This window comes from Rhinopithecus bieti, unplaced genomic scaffold (assembly GCF_001698545.2).
Source record: "Rhinopithecus bieti isolate Rb0 unplaced genomic scaffold, ASM169854v2 scaffold_34310, whole genome shotgun sequence".
Classification (NCBI taxonomy): domain Eukaryota; kingdom Metazoa; phylum Chordata; class Mammalia; order Primates; family Cercopithecidae; genus Rhinopithecus; species Rhinopithecus bieti.
This window is the reverse complement of record NW_016814622.1, coordinates 1159838-1173167: the sequence shown is the minus strand read 5'-3', so window position 1 is coordinate 1173167 and position 13330 is coordinate 1159838. Positions and strand designations below refer to the sequence as shown.

The window sequence follows — 13330 nt, the reverse complement described above, 5'->3', positions numbered from 1 at the left end:
CATACCAGCATGAGACCCCGCACTATCACAAAAGACTGCAAACCCTACTCTATTTGTTCAGGTTGTTTTTTGTTTCTTGAACACAAGTGACTCCATTTTGATACTGACAACTTTCACACTTTATTAAAAATTTTTTTCTGAGATTCAAAGAGCTACATTTTTGGTTAGTGTATGTCTACTATACCTTTTTTCATCCTTTCAACATCTTTTGTCACATTTTAGATGATGCTCTTGTAGACAGTGCATTGCTAGACTTAAAAATCCAAGCTTACGACTTGTCCTTTACCTGATAAGATTTATTCCATTTGCTTTCATTTGCATTTTTAAAAATATGTGAACCTGTTAATACATCTCTTTCAGATTTTCCTTTTAGATAATTGTTTTCTACTCTCCTTTTTTAAAAGGAAAAAAGACTCGATTTTATTTTTTAGTTAATTGACTGTTTTAAAAGAGGTTTTAGGCTCACAGCAAAATTGGGTGGAAGGCAGTTTCCACAGACTCCCTCCCCAGCAGAGTGGTGCATCTGTTAAAACTGATGAGCCAACACTGACACATCATGATCACTCAAAGTCCTCATAGTTACCTTAGGGTCCACTGTTGGTGGTGTACATTTTATGGACTCGGACAAATGACATGTATGCACCATTATAGGATCATACAAAGTAATTTCACTGCCCTAAAAATCCCTTGCTCTGCCTAACTCTTCCTTCCTAGCCCTAACCCCTAGCCACCACTGGTGCTTTGTCTCCACAGTTTTGCCTCTTCCAGAAATGTCATATAGTTGGAATCACGGCAAAACTATGGAGACAACAGCATGAGTGGCTACAATGTGTCCACAAGGCTGGACCCGCTTCTGTCTCTGAGTCCTTGCAATGCCAGGCTCGTGCAGTGAGGTTCCCAATGATTCTATTATCATGTGAATCTTAGGAAAACTGTATCCTTCCCCCAAACTGGCTGCGTGACTTTGTATCGTCATCCATCAAAAGAACTTAATTAGTAATCCCAGCACTTTGGGAGGCAGATCACTTGAGGTCAGGAGTTCGAGACTAGCCTGGCCAACACGGTGAAACCCATTTCTACTAAAAATACAAAAATTAGCTGAGTGTGATGGCGTGGGCCTTGTAGTCCCAGCTACTCAAGAGGCGGAGACAGAATTGCTTGAACTCAGGAGGTTGCAGTGAGCTGAGATCCTGCTACTGCACTCCAGCCTGGACGACTGAGCGTTACACACACACACACACGAACTTGATGAACACAGAAGACTGTGGTCACATCTGAGGACCCCAAATTTGTAACCACAGAGGACTGTTGCTGAAGCTCCAGGGCCTTTCAAGCAGGCCCCCACCAGGTGATCCCAGTCTTTGGAGAGGAGAGAGGTTTCATTGCTCCTGGGACCTCAGATTCTGCTGGTTGTGGGACAGGAACCTGGACCTGTTAATCTCTCCACTCTGGCCACTGTGCCCTTGTGGTAGGTAACCAAGGCTGGCTGGTGACCCAACCTTCCCAGGTTGAAGTGCATTTTTATGACTAGTCTGCTCCCTGCCCCGCCCCTCGCTTCCCTGCCTGTCTCCTACAGCACCTTAACCACCCTGGCAACAGAGGGTTGCAAACGCAAGCTTGATCAGGAGAGCCTGCTGCTTCCGCCAGCCCCAGCCCCACCATCCACCACGGAGGAGCTTCCACTTTCTGAGTGTGCTCCCCAACTTTCCTCTCCTGGGCAAACTCCTACCCATCCTTTGAGAATTTGCACAAACACTGCCTCTTTCTGTGGTGCTGGCCTCTCTCCCCTAAGGCTCTATCCCTGCTGTTTGCCTGCCCTGGCCTGGGAGCTCCTCTAGGGTGTGTGGGGATTTGGAGTCAAGTGTGAGCTGCCCAAGGCCCCACACGGAGTGGAGATGCAGCCATCTGGTGGAATGAAGGAATGCACGGCCACCCACCGCTCTGGGACTCGGTTTTCAGTCCACAAATGGTCCCTTCAGAAGACTCTAACCCTGTCCGTTGCAACGTTACCCAAGGACCTAGGGAGCTGCTGTACTGTTCTCTCCACTGATTAGTTTATTAGTACAACCATCCTAAAGATGAGGAATTTCTTCCTTACCTCTACCCCTAAGTCCTCCATGGGGCAATAAAACTTGGGGGCCACATACAGAGAGGACAAAGGATTGGTGGGGCCCAACCTCCATGTGCATTTGCTGTGGGACTCGGCTTGTTTCCTCCTTGAGAAGAGCACATGTAACGCAATGCCGGTGCAACCAACCCACGTGTACTTTGGAAGGATCCCTTCACCAAGTACTAGACACGCTGGAAGGCAGGTTGCAGGCTGCCTCCTGGGAAGCCCACTCAGCTGCACCAGCAGGCCTAGTCTCTGCTTAAGGTCCTTAGGCACAATGCCATTCTCAAATTTTTTGTTTTTTTGAGATGGTCTCACTCGTCACCTAGGCTAGAGTGCAATGGTGGGATCTCAGCTGACTGCAACCTCTGCCTCCCAGGTTCCAGTGATTCTCCTGCCTCAGCCTCTCAAGTAGCTGGGATTACAGGTGCCTGCCACCACACCCAGCTAATTTCTGTATTTTTAGTAGAGATGGGGTTTCACCATCTTGGCCAGGCTGGTCTGGAACTCCTGACCTCAAGCGATCTGGCCGCCTGGGCCTCCCAACGTGCTGGAATTACAGGCGTGAGCCACCGCGCCCGGCCAGACACAATGCCAAATGACTCCGTCCTCTTGGGGTCACACAGCACATGCTAGGGAGCAGACAAAAGTGCAGCACTGTTTCTGGTACTGAGACTGCTCTGGCTTTGGAGTAGTCAGGGAGGCTGAAATTTGAACCATCAAAAAGACAATGCAGGAACAAGGTCAACTTTGCAGTTTCTGGTTACTCTGAAATACTGGCAAGTCAAACTGCAGCAATTAGGAAATTAATTGGTTAGATAAGGATTGTCTGCAGACTTGTCAGAAATTTAAAAAACATGAAGGGTTGGTTATTTTGTTAGATAACTGACCTTGGTAAAACAGTACCTATGCTTCAGGACCATGGGGAGGACTGACTGAGCTAACATAACGCAAAAGGTTCAAATTCACTTATCTGCTTTCTGCAGATGGCCAGCTTTCATTTCTGCCATCTCCAGGCCAAAGGCACAGTGCTTGGTACACTGGAACAAACAGCCTGGGGCTCAATCCTGATACCCCCCCACCTTCTCAAGTGGGAAGCAGAGGATTAAAGACCTCCTTGCCCATCTCTAAACTTTAGGACCCACACTAAAAATTTTTAAGTCAACTTCAGAATGTACTTGTTTAGAAAGCAATCCTCCCCCTTCCCTCATTCTTAACTAGAGATATACTATTACTCAGAGTTACACAGCTGTGTATTTGAAGTCTGAGTTCCCTATTAAGTACCTGTCAAGATTCCAAGAAATAAAATTGAGGCAGATTCTCAGTTCACAGACAAGACTAGCAAATAAAGAAAGCCAGTGACCCAATGAAATGAACAACTTTTGTGAGTGGGGCTGGCAAGTTTAACTGCAGGATATATCCAACACAAATCCAAAGCAACAGCTACAAAAACAGGGCAGATTCCAATGCTTTGATCTAATTATAAAATGAAAACAAGTTAATTTTAATATTAAAGCAGAGACAAAATACAATTTTATCATTATTTTAATCAAGTAACTTAGCTGTTTAAACAAATCCTTAAGACAGTTCAATAGAGCAAAGTGAAGAATTACTCTATTAGAACAATCTGTGAACAAAGTTCAGATTATTGAATTTGAATTCCACTGGAAGTTTGGCACCAGACTGAACACTGGTCTAAGCCAAAATGTTTAGTGTTCTAGAAGCCCTGAACATGTTTTCCCTCAGATTAAAAGTAGAAGCTTTATAACAGAACCTCATTAGTTTGACACTGAGTATGTTGAGTGCAACTTAGCTTAGGTAACCAGTATCTCCTACAGAATTCCAGTTAATGAAAGCAAATCAGCCTTGCGGCAAAGAATTTGAAACCTAGGCAACATACAAGTTTGAAGGAAAAAAAAAAATCCTCTTTGGTGTGACAAAGCACAATCCCTCCAGGTATATGCTCCTGCTCCACCTGCACCCAAATCTATCAAAGGCAGCTGGAGACCAATTCTTGTCTCTCCATTAAGACTGCTAGGTTTCAATTCCTTAAAATATCAAGCCAACAAGGTTTTATTACATCAAATGTTTGTATCATTTCAATGTGAAAATTTTTTTACACCTATTTGTTATTAAGGTCTCATTACCTGTGAAATAAGTCACAAAAAAAGAGGTGAATGGTATAAGCCACTGCTCCAAAATTAACCCTATCGATTCTCGATTCCCACTGTGCACTTCATGAAAAGGGGCAACTGCCAACAGGTTTAACCTTGAAGATGATTACTCAAACACAGTCAGAACCCATAATGAGTTTAGATCAGGCAAGGAGTTCACAAGGAAGTTATCAACTCTTTTGTGTCCAAATCTAAAGCCCTGCATGGGCTCTGTCAGGTCCTTGTCACCTGCACTCAGGTGGCCATCAGACTTCTTGGGTGCCTGGCTATATTCAATGTGAAGTAAAAAATATCCCAAGTCTTACACCAAAATAGAGGCTCTGACTTAGAAGTATACTTTTAGTTTTCTTGTTAAATAAGACATTCTGGAAGAAGAAAAAAAAAAAAAGAAAATCAAGTTTGAAACCAGTTACACTTAATTTTGGCAAGATAGCAAACAAAATCGAAAAATAAACTCTGTGTCCAAATGTAAAAGTATTAAAGAACCATTGGGGGGGGGGGGAGGGAAATTAAAGCCACACTGAGCAAAAAGACACAGGATGATCTAACCATTTTGGAATAATTGTAATTTAAACCCTAAGGGCAAAAGCTGAAAAATCATGCTTAGGTTGCTAGTAAGTGCACCCTTCCCTGTTTCTCCCAAATAAAATCAGTTTATTGTTTAATTGCACCCCACAGCAAGTTCTCTCAGTACAAAGTAACTACTACATACACACAAAATGCTTGTTAATGTAATAATTTCCCTGGCTCATCCAACGTGCAATGCACACGACTTCAAAGACTACAATTTGGGGCAAGTGTACATGAAATGAGAAAACAGCTCTCCAAGTTTCAAAATCTGCTCTTACGTTATTTATATGACACTCAGGTCGTACACTTGGTAAGATGTTGCACTGTCATTTGATTATCAGTCTACCTCACAATGTACATTACCAGATGCCAATTTGAGGGACTGTAAGATAAAACTTTAGTACTGCATTTCTTAATGGGCTGAATAAGTTAACTACAATTAAGTTTGCTTTACATCCTGTTGAAGACCTCTTTGCAGCCCCAGAACCTAACAATATCTGGCAGGCTCCAAGAATGCTCATCAGGTGAAATGATGGCACATTTAAAAAAAAAAAAAGGAGCCAGTTGGAGCCAGTTACTTCAGCTTAAGTCATTCGGAGCCAGACATCTGAAGAATGACCAAAATCAAATCTTTATTTTTATAACTGTATAAATGTGATCCAAATGTGTCCACCACTAGTTTTCAAAAGAAACATGCTATAAATAAGCAAACTACATCTGCTCACTGATGTGTATGGACTCCCTAGATGTCTCATTGGGCTTAATTACAGACCACTCACAGTAATAGATTTTTAGTGTAAAGTGTAGCATGATGTTAAGCCATTTTAGCTTTTGCACATACATGTTGCACTTCTGGCTGATAATGGAGAAAATTTGCAGCATTATACTGTTAAGCTAGGTTGCATCCATCCCTTTAAATGGCATCAATATCGATGTCGTCATCCTTGTTGTCCGACTTCACGGTTTCCACTTTCGGTACACTGGCAGTCTTCGAATATACCACCTGATAAGAATGATTTTATTCAACATAAGCTGATAAATCTGTTTATAAAACAGATCAATAAAAACTGTGATCACAGAGGAGGAAAATTGCCTAGCTGCAGCTATTTCTTCTTCACTGAACAGCTTTGTTATGCAAACACTGCAAATTCTCTTACATAGGCTCCAATCTAAGAGCATTTTTAAAGTTTTTTATATGCTATAACGTGTAGGAGTAGGAAGTTTCCACCACCCTATTATTTTCCAAATTATTGACTGTATTTTATTGCATCTTAAATTCTCAACTTGAAATTACCCCAAACTGCCATTTTATCACTCCTCACAAACCTTTTTAACTCAAACACCCATCACCAACACTGTATCCAATACCCTCCTCCCGAAATGTTTACCTCAATGTTCTCATCTTCATCATCTTCTTCACCACCAGACGATTCTTCCTCTGCTTCCTTCAACCATTTTATAAACGGTTCTGCTTTGACACGAATCTCTTTGGCAAGTTCTTTGGAGACATATTTCTTAGAGGCCTAAAAAATGTGAGTACAAGTCTCTTAGCTGAGGACCTTTAACAACTTTTGATTATTTATTTAATCCCCCTGAGCTCTCAGCTCTGAGGGAACTGGGTCCTAAAAAGTCTGAATCCTCAACAGAATAAATGTACTCAGTGAATACGTTAGTCTCAGCAGTCTGTTATGACTACAAAGCTGATATGGTGGGAATCACAACCTATAGCACAGGGGGGAACTGAACTTTAGCTAGATATTAGACATTTTTTTCTTGTTCTCAAAACTGTCACAATACTTGTGAATGGCCAGGGGCGGTGGCTCACACCTGTAACCTCGGCACAGCGGATCACCTAAGGTCAAGAGTACGAGACCAACCTGACCAACATGGTAAAACCCCGTCTACTAAAAATACAACAATTAGCTGGGTGTGATGGCAGGTGCCTGTAATCCCAGGATCCCTGCTCGGGAGGCTGAGGCAGGAGAATCACTTGAAGCTGGGAGGCAGAGGTTGCAGGGAGCCGAGATAACACCACTGCACTACTGCCTGGGCAACAGAGACTTCATTTTCCAAAAAAAAAAAAAAACCACCCCAAAACTTGTGAACCCGAAGAGCCCACCGATGTATTCCCCACCTTTTCCGACCAACTGATGATGACCTCTTCTTCTAAAAGGTCTGCGTCGTACATCTCCTTCAAGATATGTGGAATCTTGGAGATAAGCTGAGCTTGATGCATTGCTACCACACACTCCAAACCATGAAGAAGGTACCGTTGAGCTTTTTTGTTGTTGTGACAAAACTGCAAATAGATACCTTGGCGTTAAGCTTTTTCATATGTTCTAAGTTGACAACTCTAGTACCCAAATAAGAGTGTCTGCAAGTGCAAGGCCCATATAATAGTGGTTCAAAAAGGTCAATGCCTAAACATCCCTATTACTTTGTAGGGCCTGGATACGGCACTTTCAGATGCTCAGAGAGGCTTGTAAGGCGGGTCAAGTTCCCTACTTTCAAGCATGACAGGACAAGCAGAAATGGTTAAAATGACCATCTCAAAAGTCACACAGCTGTAATCTCATTTATGAATCCAGAGCAATTTGCTTACTCGTAGGAAATGGCGCCTGTATTTCTTAATCTGTTCTCTAATCTTCTCATTAAAAAGAACTTCAGTCAGAACAAGAGGGCCCATGGCTTTTACATCCAGTCTTTCTGCTTCAGCAACAATTTCTTTGTCAGATGAATCAATAATACCCTCTTCTTTCTTTTTCTGCAAATAAAAGGAAAACAGTTCAGTGAAACGGAGGCACACTTTGCCAGGCTCAAGACGGCAGTAAGTCCCTGCTCTCATGGACATATTTTTCCTAATTGGGCAGGTGCAAAAATATAGTGCCTGGAACCACGTGCAAAAAATATTTAATGAACAAGAATTAAAAAGAGCTATGCATTAAAGTAATCCTAATCACAATGCTTAAAGTATCATATATCTAAAGGCACAAGGCTGGGCTGAAGCCTATTTACAGACCAAGCAAATATTTTACCTTAACAAAATCAAACAGGATATTGACCCGCTCCTCAATTGTTCTTTCCAAATCATCACTGAGTGTCAGAACTTTTGCATGGTCACTGATTTCATCCATTCGACGCCTTTGAGCTTCCTCAGTTGTATCTTCTCCCCAGTCATCATCCTCCTCTTCTTCCTGTTTCCGAAAACAGAGCTACTTGATCAAAGGTCTTTAAAAAAACAAAAAAAAGCTTCACATTTTGTCAAGCTAATGGCATCAAGTCCATCTCCCACCAAATTGGGTTCACCTTAATTCAAACCACCAATAGCACTTGGAATCCAAAACATTAGTGTATTACACACTGAAGGCTAGGCTAGTTTCCACACTTGCGCCCACCTCAACCAATTGACATACACTTTACACAACTTTAGTGCCCCCTAGGCCATCAACCCTGCACTTACCACTGTATGTGGAGGAGGACTAATTTCATTTGGTGGTGGTGGTGGTGGTGGTGTCTCACTGCTGGATACGGAGCCATTTTCCTTGTCTTTGCCCTTTCTATTTTTCTTTTCCTTTTCTTTCTTCCCTGTACCACTGTCACTATTCTCTACAGAGCAAAAGGAAATAAAAATTTAACCCCATAACTTACATTACCTCATTGCCCATCATTAACATTTAAAACCCTGCCCTTAACTTTCCTATGGATCCCCTCAGAAAAACCACAGCGCACACAATGCTAAGAGACATCACAGTTCAAATTCATCATGTATTTCATAGATAAGAATGTCTAAGAATGGAGTGACACAAAACATTAGGAGTATTATAACTGCTAGGTAATATTAAGATGAAGTGATGATGCCTCCACCGGGGAGTGAAAGGTTCCCTCCCTCTCTGTCATCCCTCATGAACAGCCATAAACTCAACTCAGCTTTAGCCGACAGATGAAACACTGTTTAAGTCTATATAACGGCTTGTCTCATGGGAGAGAGAACACCGGAATAGGTTAGACTTTCTTGCTATAGCAAGCTCAAATTGTGTCAGACAGTTTCCGTCATCTGCCACAGAGTGTTGCTTGCAATGCTCAAGTTTAATGAAGAGGCCCTCTTTACCAAACAATGTCAGAAAAAGATCCTTTGCTGGGTTTCCATCAGAATTTCAGTCATTACTTCATCTACCCTAAGATAATCTACCTTGATATGGCAGTTTAATTGGCAGCCGATTTTTCACCTTTAATGGCAATTAACAATACACTTTTGAAAAATAGCTTAGATTTGGTAAAATATAGTGCAAAGTCTAAAAGGTTCCTTACATTGTTTTTCTGAGACAGAGTCACTGTTGCCCAGGCTAGAGTGCAGTGGCAAGATCTCAGCTCAGTGCAACCTCTGCCTCCAAGGTTCAAGTGATGCTCATGCTTCAGCCACTTGAGTAGCTGGGATTACAGGAGCACACCATCACGCTCTGCTAATTTTTGTATTTTTAGTAGACAGGTTTCACTATGTTGGCCAGGCTGGTCCTGAACTCCTGCCCTCAAGTCATCAGCCCGCCCTGGCCTCCCAAAATGCGGGGAATACAAGCATGAGCCACGATGCCCAGTCTCTCTTACATTCCTATTACAAAAAAACCTTCCATTTTGTTCCCAACAGTTAGTTTACTTTATGTTAGGATCTTAGGAGTTCATCATGGAAGACTCACCAGGTGGGTTTTTGAGAATGAATGTGCAGAGTTTATGATGTGTGTCAAGCATGCCTCGATAGCCACAGGCTTTACAAGAATTACCTATTGTTTGCTTCTTTGGATTGACATGCTGCCAAAAAAATAACAAGTATGTTATCCACAACATAACACGAAAATATCTAATCAGAAGACATCTAAACTACAGACAGCTTCCATCCAAAGGAAACTTTTCTCACAGTGACCTACTTTAAAAAAAAAAACCGAAATATCTCTACAACTGGAGGTTTTGTCTTTGACTTATATTTGCTCTGCCTTCTCAGAAAGGTTACTTAACGGTAACAAAAGTAGGTATATGGCTTTTTTCTTTCGACAACCACAAAAGCACTTACCAAATCTGTTTCAGGATTCTCACATTCAGGACAGAGAACAAATTTTTTAATGAATCCATCCAACATGTCTTGCAGCTTATTCGCCTCATGAGATCCATTGACAATGTAACGGTCATTCTTAACATCAAACTGGGTCTGTGCTCCCAGCTCACAACCAAAATATTTGGTGGGATCTATTTGAATGAAAGAGAAATTTGGATCGTTACAGTTGACTAAATCTTTGGCTATTCACCCACATTTGTACGAACACTATTTTTTTTTTTTTTGAGATGGAGTCTTGTCACCCAGGCTGGAGTGCAATGGCATGGTCTCAGCTCACTGCAACCTTGGCCTCCCAGGTTCAAGCGATTCTCCTGCCTCAGCCTCCTGAGCAGCTGGGACTACAGGGCATGCCACCACACCTGGCTAATTTTTGTATTATTAGTAGATCCAGCGTTTCACTATGTTGACTAGGGTGGTCTAGAACTCCTGACCTCGTGATCTGCCTGCCTCAGCCTTCCAAAGTGCTGGAGGTTACACGTGTGAGCCATCGCACCCGGCCATCCACTCTTTAATTAAATGTGTTCCCCTGGTAGTTTTGTGAACTCATGGCAACCAATAAACCACAGTACCTCACTTAACTTGTAAGCTAATTAGCTAGCATACAATTAGAACAAGTTTTGCAGCTCAAATACTTTGAGGACTCTATCCATAATATGCTCTTTATGGACTTTTCCAAGATTTACTTACACGTTGGAGGCCGATTAAGCGCCTTTGCAACGTCAACCATGTTGACTATAACTGTCTTGATTCCATTTCCTTTGCCCTCGACCTAAAGGAAATAAGAATTTTAATTGTGCAGTTTCCCCTGACAGATGCAAACTCCAAAATTCTACAAAAAGAGTTATCAACTAAATTGAAGAGCAGTTTATTACCTTGGCAATCAGACGGGGCATCTTGTAGCGATAGAACTGGTCTGACACGCTGCGGTTGACATTGACAGACATTTTGGCTTATTAGTGGCTTTATCAATAAGATGAAGAGATCTTTGATTGCAACTTTTGGTATCTTCTGTCTGGAGAAGAAGGGATGACATAAACGACTGCAAGAGTTCTCGGTCTCTGACATGAAAAAATTTTCGCCACTGAGGCTGTAAGCTTCTTGCTTGTATGCTATGTTTCCCCAATACAGGTACCAATGGCTGCGCAACAGCTCTGAAAGAGAAAGGGAAAGCACACACAAAACCCCCCTCAGGTTTAACATCATCGCTGGATGGAAACACCTGCTTTTTTACATCCTAGTAATGCTTCTGCTTAATTCCACCTTAAAAACCATCTGAGATCACAAGCAGTCATTCTCAGGTAACACAGTACAACCTGCGGGAACATAAAAGGCCTCCATTTCGACTAAGCTGTGACTCTGGTAGGGAAATGCCTGGTAAGAAACACAAGCTGCGCTGCCTCAGTCCCGTGAGATTCCATCAGACCGACAGCACTCAGCAGGTTTGCCTCTGCGGCCGTTCTAGAAGCGCTCCAGAACGAACCCGAACCCTCCCCGCCCCCACCCCGCCTGGATTAGGAAACTTCTCAGGCACACCCCCGTTCGCCATCATTTTCAAGGGGAAACTAGGGAACTGTTCTCTACAACTAATTGGTGCTGCGGCAACCACGGCTTACTTCAAAGCAGCACTTCCTTAAAAGCAGCGCTCGCCCGAAAGTGCAATGTAAGCAAGGGAGGCTGGGACCGGCCTCCCTTTCCCTCGCTGTTCAAACACTCGCTTCACCTTCGACCCGGTCCCCATGGCTACCGCGCTCCGAGGCGTTTCCGCGGGGCGGGCGAGCCGGACACCTCCGCGAGGGAGGGCGGCGCGCAGCCCGAGCCTCTGGGCCCATCCCCAGCGCGTCCCCCAGGAGCCGGCGGCCCCGGAGGATGCGCAGCCGGGAAGCGACACCCGGCCGAGGGGTGCCGGGGCTCGGGCCGCCCCCGCCAGGAGCGCGATGACTCACAAATGCAGCAGCTGAAGCCTGAGTCAGCCCGAGCGGCGGGCGCGCGCGACGCGCTCCCGCACAGGCCGGGGAGCGCGCGGGGAGGGGGCGGCCGGTGCCGAGCCCGCGCCGCCGCCGTCGCCCAAACTGCTTGCGCCACATCGGGCGTGGATAGCGCGGAGGCGCGGCGGGCTTCACGCGGGCGGGACGCCGCCATCTTGCGTGCGGCGCCATACTCCTGGCCGCCGCCCGCCCGCCCCCGCGACTCACCGTTTTCGTCAAATAAAGACATAAACCCAACGCTGCTCGCCGGGACTGGGATGAAGAGAGGCTCGATCTTTAAACCCGAGTCCGAGTCCCAAGGAAGCGGAGGCGAAGCGCAGCGAGAGCGGCCGGGCAGGTGCCCGCCGCCGAGCAGCGGGGAGGGGCCTGTCCCAGCGGACGTCCGCGGTCCACACCCGTCAGCGCCGGAGCTGGCGACCTGCGCGAGAGACGTGGCGCGGCGCCGTGAGCCGCGGGCGGGTCGGGGGGTGCGCCTTCCCCGCCAGCCAGCGGCCCGCGGGGTCGAGGGGGCGGGGAGCACCGGGCAGGGGGCGCGGGGCCGCCGCCCCACCACCGGACTCACCTCTGGAATGTTCTCGCTCTGACTGAACAACGCCGCCGCCGCGCTCAAGCTACCCTCGGCCCCAGCGTCCGCCCCCCCGCGTCAGGCCTCACTGCCCATTGGCTGGAGGTCTGCCACAGCTCGCTCGTCATTGGCTCGGTTGCGACGTCAATCGCGTCTTTCCGTGCCCCTTCTGCTTCCTGAGGCTCCACTCGCGGCCTCGGCCCGCCTCCAGTCCCGGCCCCGCTTCCTTCCTCTCCCTTCCCCCCGCCTTTCCCAGAGGTCTTCGCGTCGCAGTGTTCGGGTCTCGCGAGAGCCAGAGTGTCCCTGGTGGCGGGGCCGGGGTGCAGGACTCCGTGCCTTGTCGCTTTGGGCTTTGCGGGGAAGATGGCGGTTGGTCCCTTCCCCCGCCGGGTCTGGGCCAGGCCGCGGGGTCACGGCGACTCCTGGAACGCAGTAGCCATCGTCCTGGAAACCGCTCTCGCGGCCGTGTTATTGCGGCCGCCACCTTCGGGGAGAGGAGCCCTACCGCGTTCTCTCCGCGGTGGGCGCTCGTCTGCCTGCCCCGTCCTCCCGGGACGCCCGTCTTCGGGCCTCGAGCAATGAGTTGTTTTTCCACCCTAAGCCCAGGCTTGGGTCTTTCATCCCAGGGCTGTCTTCTCTTTTGGACTAAGGTGGATTGGCCGCTGGCGGAACGAGCCAGTCACTGCCCAGGGCGGTCGCGAGGCCGCGCCGCCTCGGTGCCGGCCCACACCCCGGCCTGCGCGCTTAGCTCAGAGCGTCGCCTCCCGTTTTCGGAAGAGCAGGCCCTTAATTGGTTTGGAATCCCGGGGCCTCCTGAAGGCG

The 13330-nt window shown here is 46.3% G+C and overlaps 1 protein-coding gene across 3 annotated transcripts; it reads right to left on the bottom strand.

Annotated features, from left to right (window-relative positions):
- Window positions 1-3637: 3637 nt before the first annotated feature.
- On the bottom strand, window positions 3638-12736 carry EIF5 (eukaryotic translation initiation factor 5). Of its 3 annotated transcripts, XM_017851527.1 has the most exons (12): window positions 12506-12736; window positions 12151-12361; window positions 10831-11109; window positions 10646-10727; window positions 9917-10089; window positions 9546-9657; window positions 8315-8460; window positions 7890-8048; window positions 7457-7618; window positions 6989-7153; window positions 6243-6377; window positions 3638-5857 (listed from the first exon to the last, which is right to left on the bottom strand). In XM_017851527.1, exons 3-12 carry the CDS (start codon window positions 10900-10902, stop codon window positions 5768-5770), a joined length of 1296 nt encoding a protein of 431 aa, XP_017707016.1. In that variant the 5' UTR covers window positions 10903-11109; window positions 12151-12361; window positions 12506-12736; the 3' UTR covers window positions 3638-5767. The 3 variants fall into 3 exon arrangements, with proteins under 3 accessions (XP_017707016.1, XP_017707017.1, XP_017707019.1); XM_017851528.1 differs by lacking the exon at window positions 12151-12361 and having other exon boundaries at window positions 12506-12589; XM_017851530.1 differs by lacking the exons at window positions 12151-12361; window positions 12506-12736 and adding an exon at window positions 11572-11841.
- Window positions 12737-13330: the final 594 nt, after the last annotated feature.

What these genes read in the sequence shown, in the direction of transcription:
- EIF5 (XM_017851527.1), bottom strand. Translation starts at nt 10,902, where the DNA reads ATGTCTGTCAATGTCAACCGCAGCGTGTCAGACCAGTTCTATCGCTAC. An exon ending in TGCCCCGTCTGATTGCCAAG is followed by an intron (nt 10,728 to 10,830) that starts GTAATAAACTGC and finishes TATTTCCTTTAG; the next exon opens with GTCGAGGGCAAAGGAAATGG. An exon ending in AGAATCCTGAAACAGATTTG is followed by an intron (nt 9,658 to 9,916) that starts GTAAGTGCTTTT and finishes TTTTTTTGGCAG; the next exon opens with CATGTCAATCCAAAGAAGCA.